Source organism: Pyrus communis, chromosome 10 (genome assembly GCF_963583255.1).
Source record: "Pyrus communis chromosome 10, drPyrComm1.1, whole genome shotgun sequence".
Classification (NCBI taxonomy): Eukaryota; Viridiplantae; Streptophyta; class Magnoliopsida; order Rosales; family Rosaceae; genus Pyrus; species Pyrus communis.
Window position 1 is genome coordinate 4,612,155 of NC_084812.1, and position 16,813 is coordinate 4,628,967.

Consider the following 16,813-nt stretch of genomic DNA (forward strand, 5'->3'; position numbering starts at 1 on the left):
AGAGTACCAAGAATGCCAGGATTACCATTTGAAAATCTTGGACCAGTATTGTATTAAAATCTCCCTCTACCTTTTCCTCTGAAATTATTCCCTTTATAGCCTCTATAGTTATGATAACCACCATTGAAATTGTTATAAGACTCATTTCCATGACTGTGATTAACAGAACTTGAACCTTCATTTGGCTTGAATGACTGATCAGAAGAAGACCTTAGTTGATCTTGATCGAGAACATGAGTTTTCCCTTTATCGGACTGAATACCAACAACCATGGCACTACCAAAAGACAATCTAGAAGAACTGTTAAAAGATTACTTAATGATAGCTTCTTCTGCTAATAGTTAAGACCGGAAATCTTTGAGAGATATGCCATTCTCTCTTCCTCTGATCACACATCGAAACATGTTGAAATCTGCAGGTAAACCTTTCAACACAAGGATGATAATATCATCATCATCAAACATTACCCCAGCTGCGGCAAGATGATCTCTCGCATCTTTGATTTTCTGAAGATAAACAGAAATAGATTCTGACCCTTTCTTGATATTCTGAAGTTCTGTATTCATCTGAAAGATTGTGGCTTTTGTAACCGTAGAGAATCTTTCGGTGAGACTTAACCACATCTCACAAGAACTCTTACTCCCAATGATGCAAGACATGGCAGTCAGAGACAGTATGGTAATGAGAAACTGCATCAACGCACTATCGTGCATCTTCCAGACCAAGTACTCATCATTTTCAACCCCTTCAACATTCGAATCATTGTCAAATCTTGATAGGCACTTTCTTGAACCATCAACAAACCCCATAATGCCATGACTTTCCAAAAGCAATCGAACCTGAAAACTCCAAGTAAGATAGTTGGAGTCATCTAGTTTCACTGTAACCGAAGTGGAGATTGTGGAGAGAAGATTGGTGATAGGTGATTGAACAATTTGCAGTTGAGCAGCTGTAACCATTGTTGCAAATTCTTGTAAAATACTTTCACTGATGCATTAAATCAAACAGTTGGTGAGTAGACGAGAAGAAACCGACTTTCTGAGCGATTGGTATATTTTCCGACGCCAAATTCACACAGAGATGCAAACTAAAGGGTATAGAAGAGAAAGAAATGCTTTAGAGACTGAGCGGAAGCACCGGATCGATCGGTCAGCGATGATACCATGTAAAGATAGCAAAACCGAAGAAAAAGAAGAATAATGCGAAATATTGAGAGAGATTTTCAGTTGTAAATGTTTTCCTTCATTATTCGTATTGATTTACAATCCTCACTTATATAGGTGTTTTCAATCTCAATCTTACAGAGTAAGTAATCCTCCTTTTAACTAATTAACTCCTTATGTCAACCAACTATCTCCTTATCCCAACTAACTATATCTCTAACAACTAAGATTCCAACTAATATACCAGCCTTTGTAATCTCTTGACAAGTGGCATTGTTTTAACCATTGATATCCTTCTCACTTGGATCACTATTTTCCACTTCATTCTTCTTACACTAAATAAGCGTTATGAATAAAATAGTAAAACAATTAAGAGAAGTTCGTTCCAATTACAACACATAAGTTGCATGTTAAATATATAAAAACATACACAACTCTAAACTTAGAACACTAGAACAAAAAAAAACTCATAAAAAAAATTTAAAAAAAAAAAAAAACATTTGCCCTATGCAAATTAGCCTCTATACTTGTTACTCAAGAAAAGAAAAGAGAATTTTCTTTTAGTTCACAAGTAAATCCCTATATCCGCAATTCCTTACTTTTTGTTACGATTTTCCAATGAAAGTAATATTTGGTACATTCTTAATCGCTTTATTTACTTATTCTTGATTTATTTAGTAGGTCAATTATTTATATGGTCCTTGAAGTTGTTGGTTAGGGTCCTTGAAGTTGTTGGTTAGGGTTATGATTTCAAGAATTATTTATATTCTATTGTTGTTTTTATATTGATTATTATATAATTTTATATAAGAAAAAAATAAACATATAATTTTATGGTACTAGTTTTAGCTAGCCCAGCAAAAAATAGAAGAGGAAACTTGATATAAGTCCAATTTTTTGAGCCAACAGTAAGAATAGTCCAGTTTATTAAAATAAGTCCAATTTGTTATATTTAATTTTTTAATTATCAATAGTTATCTGTTCAATGATAAGATTTATTAAAAAAAAATCAAATTTCTTCCCAATTATCTCTTTGCTTATTTATTTTTATTTTTCTTTTTGTTATTTCTCGTTCTTCCTTCTGCTTTAAACCCTATTTATAGATTTAATTTTTAATTTTTATAATCTACCTATATGATAGATTCTTTGTTTTTTTTTTATAATCAACCTATCACAGATTAATATGTCTTACTTATAGGTATGTTATGTTTTTTCTACCTTTTAATTAGGTTTCATATCTCATGTATAGGTATAATATACATTCATATATTTGTTACTTAAGTTAGGGTAGAATGTTTTGCAGATAAATTTATGTTAGTATATTAGTTTTTTTGTTATAAGATATTAATTATATTTTTTGGAGTTGGAAAATGCATAATATTAGAAGATTTTAATTGATTTTTAATATTTGTAGAAAATATAAAATGAGTATAAAAGAATAAAAACATATAATTAGATAATTGGACTCATTCCTAAAAACACTATATGTTTTTGGACCCGGATCTAAAAACCCCAAAAAAAAAAAATATATTGGCTCCGCGTACCAAACAAACAAACCAAAGGGTGCGAAATGCATTACAACTCCAAAACTCAAAACCCAATTCTTAACGTTAAAGATTGCTTTAAAACCTACAAGCAAAAAGATGAAAACATAAAGAAAAAAAATAGTTATCAAACGAGGGCTTAGTTTCCATATGAAAATGATTCCAATATGAACATCCAATTCTCTTATGATATGCATTGGTATCATGACAGAGGCTTCAAGATAATTAACCAAATTCCAAAAGCAACTTGCCAAAGCCAATCATCCACACATCAACATATACACCATGTTTCCCATCCTCTACTCTAAACCTACATGTGAGACACATTCAAACTTGGGTGAAAAGAGGTGGGCACAATGCCCCGACAAACTGGTCTAACTCTTATTTACGCTCTGCCTTAACCTTTGAATATATGTTCTTCTCCCATCTTGGAACTTTGGAGGAAAAGGGTGCATTCTTATCGACGCATCAGTCCACTGTGACGATGGGGGAAAAAGTTGGAGTTGGTTGAATTCTCATAGAGGAAGAATCTGAATTTTCCTTTGATCTCCGTGGGGTTTCTTGCAGTTTCAGCTCCAATTGCATGACACCATTTACATATGTATTTACAGATTTTGAGTCCTGGAGACACGTGTCATTGAACCCCATAATTCACCATCAAGAACAAGGAAATTACGAGTTTCCAAAAAAAAAAAAAAAAAGAACGAGGAAATTATGAAAAGAAAATAAAGAAAATGATTTCAGCACTCATGTTTTCTCCTTTGTTTATGTCCCTTGATTCTCTTTCAATTTTGTTAATCCAAGCAAAAGAAAAGAGAGGGGTGATGAGAGAGAAAAGGGGAGTGCGGAAATCATTTTTGTTTCGGAAAAAGAAAAGATGGAGAAAATAAGGCCTTGTTTGTGATTCTCACTATTTGGCCAAAGAATAAGAAGAAGAGGCAGCATGTTTGAGAGGCACTTTGTGAACATGTGCACCACCTCCACCTGATCCTGGCCCTTCATCATCCACAACGAAGACATCCTCAGGCTCCCTCAGAGCTCCATGCACCAGAACAGCCGCGAGGCCAATGCAGAGTCCGGCGACGATATGATATCTCGCGTTAGTAAGGTAAAGCGCGACGAGTGTGACCACCAACAGGGCCATCATCACCACTTGCCCGTTGATCCGGTACCCTAGAATCATCAAAGGTTGGTCATGCAGGAAAAATAGAAAGATCCATGCAACCATCATGACGATGAGGACGATCAACGAAATGGGGTGCCATAGGAGGCTTAGGAAGAGGATGGAAAATGTGATGATGGCGTAGTTCATGCGAAAGAAGACGACATTCGTCTTGATTCTATGGACTGATTGGTTGAAGGTGGAGGGAAGGGTGAGATTTTGCAGTTGTATAATTTCCTGCCATGGTCTTCGGTTGCTTAGGGCTGATTGGATCTGTTCTTTTGCGCGTGGGACGAAATGTTGGTTCAAGGATGCCAGGGGTTCGGTCGGGATAGTCCCGTACGTTGTCATTGTCCGGTGGCGGAGACGGAGAGAAGAATAAAATGGTATGGAGGTCTGTGGCAAAGATAGTGCAGAATGTGTGTAGCTTGGATTTCTAATTTTGGGGGAGAAGTTTAGATCACTGATCACATATCAGCTACGTGTTAGGTTAATGCTTAAGCAAGTTTGTTACGATCACATGATGTTTTATTTATAACATTGGATGTACAAAAAATGGTTTAGCTGAAAAGGAAAAGGAAAAGAAAAATGGATGGTGACAATCGTTCCTTACACCGGTGACCTTTAAAACGGTTGGCATTCATCAACAGAAAATGGTATAGAATAGTTGAAGCCCGTATAACAATTTCTCCGACTGGTCTATGGCTTTCACTGAGTGGCTGGGACCTCGCCTTGCTGTACCCTCCACGGTCCTCCGTAAAACTTTGGCTTCATAAGAGGCACTGCCTGCCCAGGATGTTCTTCCCAGAATTTTTCCTGCACAATACCAGAAGGCAAACTTTTTATGAGGTCTATGAAACTTGACATGAGAAGATTTATCTCCATTGAACTTCGGATATATATGTCGACATGTAGATATGTATATATACCTAAAATCAATTCACTGATATCTATATGTCAAAAAGATATAAAGCTACTATGTAAAAATCTCCTAAAAGCGGAAGAAGAGAGCTTGATAGGATCGGAGATCATCATATATAAACAATCACGCGACAAAGTCAAGATTGCTCCAACAAAGATTAGTTAAGTGAGATCAGCAGGCGCATTGAGAATTGGTTGGTATCAGAACTACTATGAATTTATGGCACCAAAAATGCAAGCTGACAGAACGTAGAAATGAGACCTGATTCCTCGCCCATCACTCAATGGTTCCAGAAAGGAAACCAAATAGGCATCTTGAGATCGAACAGAAAGGAAACCCTATGGTGACTCGATGAAAACCATGAGAAATCTCCTCTTCATGTCAGAACCGGAAAACACACATCTTTCCCAAACCCTGTTCCTCCACTATCCGTAATTAAAATTTAGAAATCAGAGCGTAGCAGATCTATGATTAAATCATTAAAGCTCATGCTAACAATAAGCTAGACCTATTGGACTAATCAAAAAAGTGTGTAGCCAATTACGCATCAAACGCTACTCCTTCCAGCTCCAAAACCTGTTTCCAGGTCTGACACCTCTCAGCTATATACATATGGTATCAACTCATACAATGATATATATACCTTCAAGCACAAGAAACAATGCCATAAGGCATTCTATCAAATGACCTCCCCCAAACTACACATTGTTCAAATAAACTCAACAGGTTTACAGCAAATTTCAGTCCAATAAAAGCTTCAAGAAGAAACCGATCTTCGTGCCATGGTTTCGTCTAATTTTCTAAGTACTAAATCTTAGATTTATCAGCAAATTGTTAGGACAGAGATCAATCAATCAATAGGTTTCAAAATTTCAGTACATTTATGCGACATTTGAAGCTGAACAAAAAGAAGGAAATTCTCCAACTTTATTTTTCCTATAAACTACGGCATCAAAACTAAAAACCCCATCTCAACTTTTGGGTTTTGATCAACTAAATTAACCCAGAAAATTAACAATAATAGCAATAAAAACAAGCAAAATAAAAAATAAAAAAAAATTAATACCGAGCAAAGTGATTACCTTGTAAAGCTGCTCAGTGATAGCAGAACTGTTGTGCTAGGATAGCACCAAACCACGCGGAACCAAATCAAGCTAGCTCACAGGAAATTTATCAAATGAAAATGCAAGAACAAAATATAAAAGACACAAAGATTTTAACGAGGTTCCTCCACAGTCAGTGTAACTGGAGTACGTCCTCGGAGCAGTAGGAGCTCACCCAATAATCCACTATCAACCAAATGGGAGTTTACAAAGTGTTGGCAATCTCACAACCCAAAAGCCCAATACACCCAATAGCTCTCACACACCAAAGAAACAAATAGAGAAATAATTATAAAGAATAATTTCTTCTCTATACATATAGCTCAAAGCTATTACAACAACAATTACTTTGGTAGATGATTACGAACCGAATGAAGCAGCAGCTTCTTCTTCTGTTTTAGGCTCTCTGCAACTCTCCCTTGCTCTCTGCAAAAAGAGCTCTTTTTTTCTCCCTTTCTCTCTGCAACTCTCTCTTCAACCATAAGGCATAACAAATGCCTTAATATAAAATGTTCAACTTTTCCCATGGGAGAGCCGAATGCTCTCCCCTTGGATGCTTTCTTTATGCTTTCTTCCTCATCATGATGTTCCTTTCATCATTTTCTTATTTCTTGCTTTCGGCTTCTTTAACAAATGCTGCCAATTAAAACAATAGGAAAACCACCCCGTGGCTTTCACATGGACCAAATAAACAAAACAACTTATCCTTTTTTCCTCCCCAAAACAAGGAAAGGTGTTGTCCACCTTTGGATTGTTTATTCTAAAGTATATGGCCACTTGGCCACATAATCCAACAATCTCCACCTTGGCCAAGTTCCGAAAACGCCATGATAAGCCAACCAACACAATCAACACAAAAAAAACACTCCCAATCACTAGCAAGAGAACAACTAATGCTGAGCCAAATGCTCCAAAACTCCTACTGCTCAACGTCTTCTTTAAATAGGCAAAATGCGAGCCAAGTTCAAGCAATGAACAAACTTGGCTACACCAACAACCTTAGTCAACATATCAGCGGGGTTGTCTTTAGTTGGAATCTTCTGGAGAATGATCTCCCCTTCACCAACTACTGCACGAACAAAGTGATAACGCACATCTATGTGCTTGGTCCTCGCATGATGAACCTGATACTTAGCCAAATAAATGGCACTCTGACTATTACAATGCACCTCCACCTGCTTCTGATCAACCCCCAAATCTCTAATCAGTCCATGTATCCAAATGGCCTCCTTTATAGCTTCAGCAACTGCCATATATTCAGCCTCTGTAGTAGACAAAGCAACAGACGACTGCAAAATGGACCTCCAACAAACTGGCCCTTTAGCCATAGTAAACACATAGCCTATAGTAGACTTCCTTCCATCCAGATCACCTGCATAATCTGAATCAACATAACCAACAGCAAAATGACTAATACCAGAGTCATCCCTCTCAAAGCATAAACCAACATCTTGAGTACCATGGAGATACCTCAATATCCACTTAGCTGCTTGCCAGTGCTCTTTACCAGGATTATGCATATATCGACTCACCATGCCAACTGCATGAGCAATATCTGGTCTAGAGCATACCATTGCATACATCAAACTACCAACCAAATTTGCATATGGTATATTTTTCATTTGCAGCTTCTCCTTATCAGTTTTAGGACATTGTAGAGAACTCAATTTAAAATGAGGAGCCAAAGGGGTACTAACCGGTTTAGTTGAATCATGAACTCCAAACTTCCGAATCAACTTCTCAAGGTATTGTCTTTGATTCAAACAAACCAAACCCTTCTCTCTGTCTCTAGTGATCTCCATGCCAAGGATCTTCTTTGCTTCACCAAGATCCTTCATCTCGAACCCATTCTTCATTTGATTCTTCAATTTATCAATCTCTTCGACATTATTTGAGGCAATCAACATATCATCAACATATATCAACAAATAAATGAAAGACCCATCTTGCAACTTCTTGAAGTACACACAATGATCATATTGACTTCTAGAATAATTTTGGCCTCTCATAAATTTATCAAACCTCAAATACCATTGTCTTGGAGATTGCTTCAAGCCATAAAGTGATTTCTTCAACTTGCAAAACAAATTCTCTTTCCCTTTCACTTTATACCCATCCGGTTGACACATATAGATCTCTTCATTCAAATCACCATGTAGGAAAGCCGTCTTCACATCGAGTTGCACAAGCTCAAGATCATATTGTGCAACAAGAGCTAACATAATGCGAATTGAGGAGTGCTTCACAACTGGAGAAAAAATTTCATTGTAGTCAATGCCTTCCTTTTGTGCATACCCTTTAGCAACTAATCTTGCTTTGAATCTTACATTGCTTTTCTCATCAGCATTTTCTTTCTTGGCATACACCCATTTACAACCAATAGCTTTCTTACCCTTAGGCAATTTAGCTAACTCCCAAGTCTTGTTCTTCAAGAGAGAATTCATCTCATCACCCATGGCATTGCACCACTTCTCCTTTTCCTCACTCTCAATAGCTTCCTCAAAATTGGATGAAATCTCATCAGTGATAATAGGAAGAGCAAAAGCAACATAGTCACTATACCGAGCTGGCTTGGTAATTTGTCTTTTTCCTCTGTTCTTGGCAATAGACTCTTGAGGTGAAACTTGCTCTTCAACTTGAATAGAATCTTCAAGTTCAACTTCTTCAACATCCTCATGGTCTCCCACTTCTTCACTTGTAGTGGCTTCGACATCAGCGGAAATAGGATTTGAAGTACTAGAGGCAACTTTCTCAAGCTCCACCTGTTGGACATCTTTCACATTCTTTTCAGAGTCTCTGAACATATTTTCTTCATCAAATGTCACATCTCTGCTGATTACAAGTTTCTTCATCTCCGGGCAGCATAACCTGTAACCTTTGACACCACTACTAAAACCAAGAAATATAGCCTTTTTGGCTCTAGGATCAAGTTTATTTTCAGTTACATGAAAATAAGCAGGTGAACCAAAAATACGAATATAATCATAATCATTAGAAGGTTTTCCAGTCCATACCTCCATTGGCGTCTTACCCTGAACAGCAGCTGAGGGTAATCGGTTGATGATGTGACATACATAAGTAACTGCCTCTGCCCAAAACGACTTGCTCAAACCCGACTGAGACAACATGCATCTAACCTTCTCAAGCAAGGTTCGATTCAATCTTTCTGCAACTCCATTTTGTTGTGGAGTTCCCCGGACACTAAAATGTCTCACAATCCCTTCCTCTTTGCAAACTTTAAAGAAAAGGTCGGATGTGTATTCACCACCATTATCCGATCTCAAAATCTTAATCTTTCTCCCAGTCTGGTTCTCAACCATTTTCTTCCAACCCAAGAAAATGCTCAACACCTCACTCTTGTGCTTCATAGTCTAGACCCAAGACCTTCTTGAATAATCATCAACAAAGGTCACGAACCAATGTCTACCACTCAAAGAGGGAGTCTTTGTAGGACCCCAAACATCCGAATGCACATAATCAAGAATGCCCTTCGTCTGATGTACAGCAGTACCAAACTTCACTCTAGTTTGCTTCCCCAAGACACAATGCTCACAGAAATCAAGCTTACAAGTCGTGGCACCTTTTAGAAGACCTTGTTTCACAAGCCCTTGTAGAGCTTTCTCACCGGCATGGCCTAATCTCATATGCCACAATCTAGTAGTATCATAATCGGATGTGCCCATATTTTCTGAGACTACAGATGCTTCACCTGTCACAGTGCTTCCTTGCAATAAATACAAATGGCCACATCGACGAGCTCTCATCACAACAAGTGCACCATAAGTCACCTTCAATGTCTGCCCATCTGAATGAAACCTGAAGCCCTTGGCTTCCAAAGTTCCCAAAGAAATAAGATTTTTCTTCAAATTCGGTACATACCGAACACCTGTCAACACTTTAACCATGCCATCATGCAACTTCAAACGAACTGTACCAATCCCTTTTGTTGTGCAAGGATTGTCATCTCCCATGAACACAACACCGCCATCAAACTCTTTCAAGCTTGAAAACCAATCCTTGTGAGGAGTCATATGATGAGTACAACCCGTATCCAACACCCACTTAGTAGCACAATCAAATGATGAGGAAGTGGTTAAAGCAAAATCAGGAAAATCTGTTTCAACTTCAGCAACATTAGCTTCAGAACTTTCTTTACCTTTGGTCTTCAATTTAGGACAATCTTTCTTCCAATGGCCCTTATTACGACAAAAAGCACATTCATCCCTTTCCAAAGATTTTCTACCTTTAGAGTTTCCTCTAGGTCGAGACTGTGATTTTTTCCTACTAGAAGATGATCTTCTCTCCGATGATCTACCTCTAACAAATAAAGCTTCCGAGGTACTATCATGATTTTTATCTCTATGCCTCATTTCATAATTCATCAAGGTATTTGACACATCTTCAAATTTCACAGTTTCTTTACCATGCATAATAGTGGTAACAAAATGCTCATAAGAGTCCGGCAAGGAATTCAACAATATTAAGGCCTTATCTTCATCCTTAATATCCTCATCTAAATTTAACAAGTCGGCAATCAACTTATTAAAAGCATCAAGGTGTCTAATCATTTTTGTACCTTCTTTGTATTGGAAGCGGTAGAGCTTTTTCTTCAAGTGTAGCCGGTTCTCTGCACTCTTCGTCATATACTTGTCTTCCAATTTTTGCCACAACACACTTGCCAATGTTTCCCGCATCACAAAATACTTCTGAGTTTTTGCAAGGCACAACCGAATTGAAGAGCAAGCCCACAAATTTAATTTCTCCCATTCTGGCTTCGACATAGCTTCCGGCTTCTCTCCCAAAGCGGCAAGTAGATCTTGTTGAGCCAACACATCTTTGACCTCACATTGCCACATCCCAAAGTTGTTTGTGCCATCAAACTTTTCAACTTCGAACTTTGCATTTTGCACCGTAGTTCTTGCAAATCCGGAGCTGCTTCCAAAAGGATTCTCATCTTGCCAGTCTGACATTTTTGGCAATTAGACAGTACCCAAGAGCAACCAGTGCTCTGATACCAATTGTTGTGCTAGGATAGCACCAAACCACGCGGAACCAAATCAAGCTAGCCCACAGGAAATTTATCAAATGAAAATGCAATAACAAAATATAAAAGACACAAAGATTTTAACGAGGTTCCTCCACAGTCAGTGTAACTGGAGTACGTCCTCGGAGCAGTAGGAGCTCACCCAATAATCCACTATCAACCAAATGGGAGTTTACAAAGTGTTGGCAATCTCACAACCCAAAAGCCCAATACACCCAATAGCTCTCACACACCAAAGAAACAAATAGAGAAAGAATTATAAAGAATAATTTCTTCTCTATACATATAGCTCAAAGCTATTACAACAACAATTACTTTGGTAGATGATTACGAACCGAATGAAGCAGCAGCTTCTTCTTCTGTTTTAGGCTCTCTGCAACTCTCCCTTGCTCTCTGCAAAAAGAGCTCTTTTTTCTCCCTTTCTCTCTGCAACTCTCTCTTCAACCATAAGGCATAACAAATGCCTTAATATAAAATGTTCAACTTTTCCCATGGGAAAGCCGAATGCTCTCCCCTTGGATGCTTTCTTTATGCTTTCTTCCTCATCATGATGTTCCTTTCATCATTTTCTTATTTCTTGCTTTCGGCTTCTTTAACAAATGCTGCCAATTAAAACAATAAGAAAACCATCCCGTGGCTTTCACATGGACCAAATAAACAAAACAACTTATCTTTTTTTCCTCCCCAAAACAAGGAAAGGTGTTGTCCACCTTTGGATTGTTTATTCTAAAGTATATGGCCACTTGGCCACATAATCCAACAAGAACCAATCACACCAGTGTAGAAAGCGGCGACGTAGATGGTAACCAATGGGGTGAACGATTTGGGCCTGCTGTAGGGCTCCACCATGTTCCAAAGAATCATTCTTTCCCACTTTGTATAAACGTAGTCTGCGTATTTCCTCCATAGATAGCTCGCCATTTCCGATCGGTTCGAGTTGGGTGTTTTTGCAGTGCCGCTGTGAGAGGTTTTGTCTTTGTAGTCTAGGGTTTGGTTTCATTGAATTTTCTCTTCTTTTCCCGAGCTTTCTCGGCAGCCAAACGGACTATTTGAGTCGGTCGAAAGGGAAAACAGAGTTAGTTTCCCAAAAAAAAATAAAAGGGAAAACAGAGTTGTAGTTGGAAGAGAAACAGAGTCACGTGACACGAACCAAAACATGGTTTTAAAACGACAAGTCGTTCACATTTTACTTTCTATTGGACATTTTATATAGAGTAAATTATAGCAATGGTCCCTTAACTTTAACTCCATTGGAGCAATGATTTCTCAACTAAAAATTCATTACCATTGGTCCCTCAACTTTAATCCAACTAGAAAAATGATCCCTCAATTTTAACTCACTTGAAACAATGGTCTCTCAACTTTAACTCAATTAGAGCAATGGTGCCTCAACTAAAAATTCATTACTATTGGTCCCTCAATTTTAACCCAACTGGAAAAATGGTCCCTCAACTTTAACCCAATTGAAGCAACGGTCTCTCAACTTTAATCCAATTGTAGCAATGATCATTCCAGCATAACTCATTTTGACAAAATTCTAACGAAATTGACGAAAAGGATCATAGCTACACGTTTTGATGAGTTGATGGACCCCAATTGTAGCAATGGTCCTTCCAACATAACTTATATTGACAAAATTCTGACGAAGTTAACGAAAAGGACTATAACTACACATTTTGATGAGTTGAGGGACCACTAGTAATGGATTTTTAGTTGAGGGACTATTACTCAATTTATATTAAAGTTAGAGACCATTGTTACAATTTACTCTTATATATATATATATATATATATATATATATATATTAAAAATTATCCAAAAACCCCAAATTAAAATAAAAAAGCAATCCAATCTAATTGAAGCGGGAACCAAAACGCACGACCTTTACGCGTTTAGAGAGAGGAAGAAAACCTCCAGTATAGCAAATACCAGAAAATAAAAATATGAAAATCTGAGGACTTTAAGATCCAAAAGCTTATTTGGTATGAGATTTGAGAGTGTTGACAATGAAAAAGAAAGCAAAGAAGGTCGGAAGAGGGGCAAATTGGAGAGGGGAGTATGAAGGAGAGAAAAAGAAAAGAGAAGAGGAGAGAAGGTAGTAAGGAGATCGCAGGTTAAGAGGAGAAAAGAGAAAGAGGGGGTATCAAAGGAAAGAGAGATTCTGCGTGAGGAGAGAGGAGAAAAAAAGGTACGGACCTTTAAATTTAAAAACTCTAAAAAAAAATTTCTTTTTTCTTTTCAAGGAAAAGACTATTGTTTTAAGTTAGTCTTGAAATCAATTTCTAAAAATAGTTGTACTTGTACCAAATAAGTTTCAAGGTCTAAAATTTAAAAATTATTTTTGAGTTCAAAAAGTTAGATTTGAGTATAATACCAAACGAGTCCTAGTAATTCCGTGTCCAAAACAAAATCATGAGATGTGGATCAAATAAATTCTCAAACGGAGAATAAAGAAGTAGAAATTTAGCATAAGAATACGAATATAAAAAGGAAAGAAAATAGAAAGAGTGTGCCAGCTAGTTACTTATATGCAGTACGGATTTAATGTCCAAACCCTAAACCACAGCCTAATTACAGTGCTTTATAACTGGTCCAGCGTTTTTGTTTCTTGGGCAATACGGCACCACTTTTCTGTACAATCTTCTAGCGACGACAATACCTTCCTCTGACAACAAGCAGGCCGGGTTACGAACCCAATCATACTTCAAATCCCGCCGATAACCTGAAGCAAGAACACACGCATATGAGCTGACATGGTTAACCACACGGCACTACTATGAGAACACTAGATGCATGAAAAACGTAAGTTTTCAACCTTTTCGATCAAAAAGGCGGCGAAAGAGCTTCCTCAGATAAGCATGATCTGGTTTTTCATCAAACCTTAAAGACCTGCAGTAGTTCAAGTACGCCGCAAATTCCCTTGGATATCCTCGGCATAACTCCTATGAACGGATTAAGAGAGCAATGACTAATCAATACTTGTAAGTAACTTTAAGCACGCACGTTAATTGTACTTCAATCATCAATGTTTCAGCTTACCTCTATTGAAATTGACTCTTTTATTTCACACATCTTCTCAAACTCTTCCTCTCTAGTCCTTGCTGACACCTCTTGCCAAGGCAGACTGGAAAAATAAAATTATAGAGAAAGAAACACCGTAACTAAGCACAATGATCCCAATAAAACATACATAAAGCATAACAGGAAGGCACAAGGTTTACCTTCCTCGTAGAAAGTACGTAAGGACATATCCAAGTGATTCTAAATCATCCCGGCAGCTTTGCTCTATGAACATTGAAGTAAAACAGTTTAAAGACAGATGGACGGAGGGAGAGGAAGAGAAAGAATGTAGGGGACAAGGGGAGATTAAAAGACGGTGAGAGAATTCACTTACCAACGCCACGGTGAGCATTGATGCTTGAATATGCTACATTATGTTTCCACTTCTTACCGTCTCTGCATTATATACATGAGAACTTGACATTAGAAACTCGGTAGCCACAAGTTCACTTATAATCATAATGTGTGGATCCATTCTCAGTGGACTACACATCTAATCTAGCTTAAGCGCCGGAAAATAAACATTTGGGTTTTCAAAAACACTTTAATCATTGAAAATAGAGACAGTGGAACCCAAAATGACGGCATTTCCGAAGTGCAACTTTGAAGCAAGATACAATCAGCCGTTGAACAATAAAGACAACACCGAAAGAATAAAACAAGCCACCAACCTATAAGGAATATGCATCAGCATATTCAGAACACGGAATAAAGCTATAGTGTTTACACAGGACATAAAAAAACATATCGAAAGAACCTCATTAGGTTGTTTAATGGCACCAAATAGGAAGTTTTCTGGCTTGATATCCTGGTGTAGAAATGATTTGGAATGGACAAACTCCACACGATTGATCTGACACAAATTTCAAGACGAAGATAATCAGGCTGCAAGTTAGACGACTAGATTTCAAAAAATATGCATTCGTGAAAAAAAAAACATGTCTACCATTTTTTCAGCAAGCATGAGGACAGTCTTCAAAGAGAATTTCTTGCTGCAGCAGGTGAAAAATTCTCGAGACTAAGTCCCATTACGTCCATCACAAGAGCATTGTGGTCTCCTTCCACTCCAATCCATCCCACTTTTGAAATTCCAGCTGCCAAAGTCCAATACAGAAGCCCACCAACGAAGAGTTCATAGGGGTTAGAACTAAACTATATAAACATATGTGTACATATAGTAAACAACAAATAAACAAATATACAAAAAGCTTCAGGGATAGTGGCTGAGGCCATGACCTCCTCCCTTTAGTCTGTTATACACCTCTGATTCATGGATCAACGCGGGATACTCCGCGTTCACATTTTCCTGAAAAAATGTACAACAGAATTCCGGCTATATATATAAACTGATAACTACAAGGAGTAAAGCATTGCGGTCCTTTCGATTAAAGACAAAGTAGGCATAAAGATGAGCAACATGATCCATATATGAAAACGAAAGATGAAATATTCCAAAGTCAGAAAATATTGAACACAACGGAATGTATTTTGATTGTGACCGTAAATCTTTGGGAAAAAAAAAATGGAAATTCAAGAGAATAATATCCTAGATAAATTGGAGACCGAATCGTGGTCATAAAGCCCCAAATGATTGTTGACACCTTGTATTGGACAGTAACTAGAAGCCACGAACAGAGGCGAAGTAGGCAAACAATTGTTATACCCGCAATTTCAACCATACAAAACACATAAGATTTAGGTGATTAGGGCAGCGAAGGACGTTTTCAGAAGAAATTGTATCGCAATAAAACATCAAACCACCGAAAACTTCCAACAATCGTCCCTACATTGTTCGTTTCTATACAGCATGATCATGGAACAAGTATCGATACAAACACAAAGTTTCAAATTTATCAATACTTTTTTTATTTCAATTAGAAAAGATAATTTAATAGAACAAAAAATCGAAAAAAATATCTCACCAGCTTAATCTCAACCAACTGCTTCGTGAAAGTATCAGTTCCTGAAAATCAAAGAACAGAAATTGAAAAAGAAATTAAAAAAAATTTACCAAAAATTAAAAAGAAAGGACGAACAGTAAAAGAAATTGCAAGAATTAAAGAGAAATAATCATAGCCAAAAAATTGAAAAAAAAAATTCAAACGAAAGAGAGAAAGAAACCATGGTAGACCACTCCGAACTGCGAGAAACGGATTATCGGGCCGACTCGAAACCTTCCGTTCACAACAGGTCGAGACTTCCTATCAAACCATCCATTCCCTCCAACAACAGACTCCATATCTAAAAACCCGAATCAAAGCCCTAAACTCTCAAACAAACAACGACCGATCTCTCTCTCTCTCTCTCTCTCTCTCTCTCTCTCTCTCTCTCCCTGTATCAGGTTTTTGCCCGCCTTTTTCTATAGCGGCTATATATATGTATGAAGTTAAATATTTAAAAACCCCAAAATATCCCCACATAAAACTGAAAATTAAAGGATAGAATAGTAAAATCAGTGGGTTTTTATTTTGAGAGGTTTAACCAAACACTCCCGGGACTGTTCACTTTTAACAAAAAACCACATTTATTAATTTTCCTGGTACTATTCACTATACCTTTAAAAAGGGCTTTTCATTAAAAGGGAAATTTTTTTGGACTTTTCGTTAATTTTCCTTTTTATTTTCTCGCTTCATACGTTTCCTACTACTCGTACAATTGTGTTTACGTATGTTCCCTACTTCTCATACTAGTGTAACTTTTTGAGTGACTGCGCATGTATGTCACGCTCCCATTCCAATTGACGCTTAAGATCGAAACGTGACGTCAAAACATAGTAGTAAATTATATATATGAAATATAATTACATAGCTCTCT

The 16,813-nt window shown here is 37.4% G+C and overlaps 2 protein-coding genes across 2 annotated transcripts; both read right to left on the bottom strand.

Moving 5' to 3' along the window:
* Nucleotides 1-3,617: 3,617 nt before the first annotated feature.
* On the bottom strand, nucleotides 3,618-4,270 carry LOC137746764 (PRA1 family protein F2-like). Its single transcript, XM_068486769.1, has one exon. The coding sequence runs from the start codon at nucleotides 4,218-4,220 to the stop codon at nucleotides 3,618-3,620; it is 603 nt and encodes a 200-aa protein (XP_068342870.1). The 5' UTR covers nucleotides 4,221-4,270.
* Nucleotides 4,271-13,506: 9,236 nt separating this feature from the next.
* On the bottom strand, nucleotides 13,507-16,238 carry LOC137747008 (casein kinase 1-like protein 2). Its single transcript, XM_068487007.1, has 10 exons — nucleotides 16,121-16,238; nucleotides 15,922-15,962; nucleotides 15,032-15,151; nucleotides 14,757-14,852; nucleotides 14,573-14,670; nucleotides 14,334-14,395; nucleotides 14,161-14,224; nucleotides 13,979-14,063; nucleotides 13,755-13,881; nucleotides 13,507-13,661 (listed from the first exon to the last, which is right to left on the bottom strand). Exons 1-10 carry the CDS (start codon nucleotides 16,236-16,238, stop codon nucleotides 13,507-13,509), a joined length of 966 nt encoding a protein of 321 aa, XP_068343108.1.
* Between the last annotated feature and the right edge of the window lie 575 nt (nucleotides 16,239-16,813).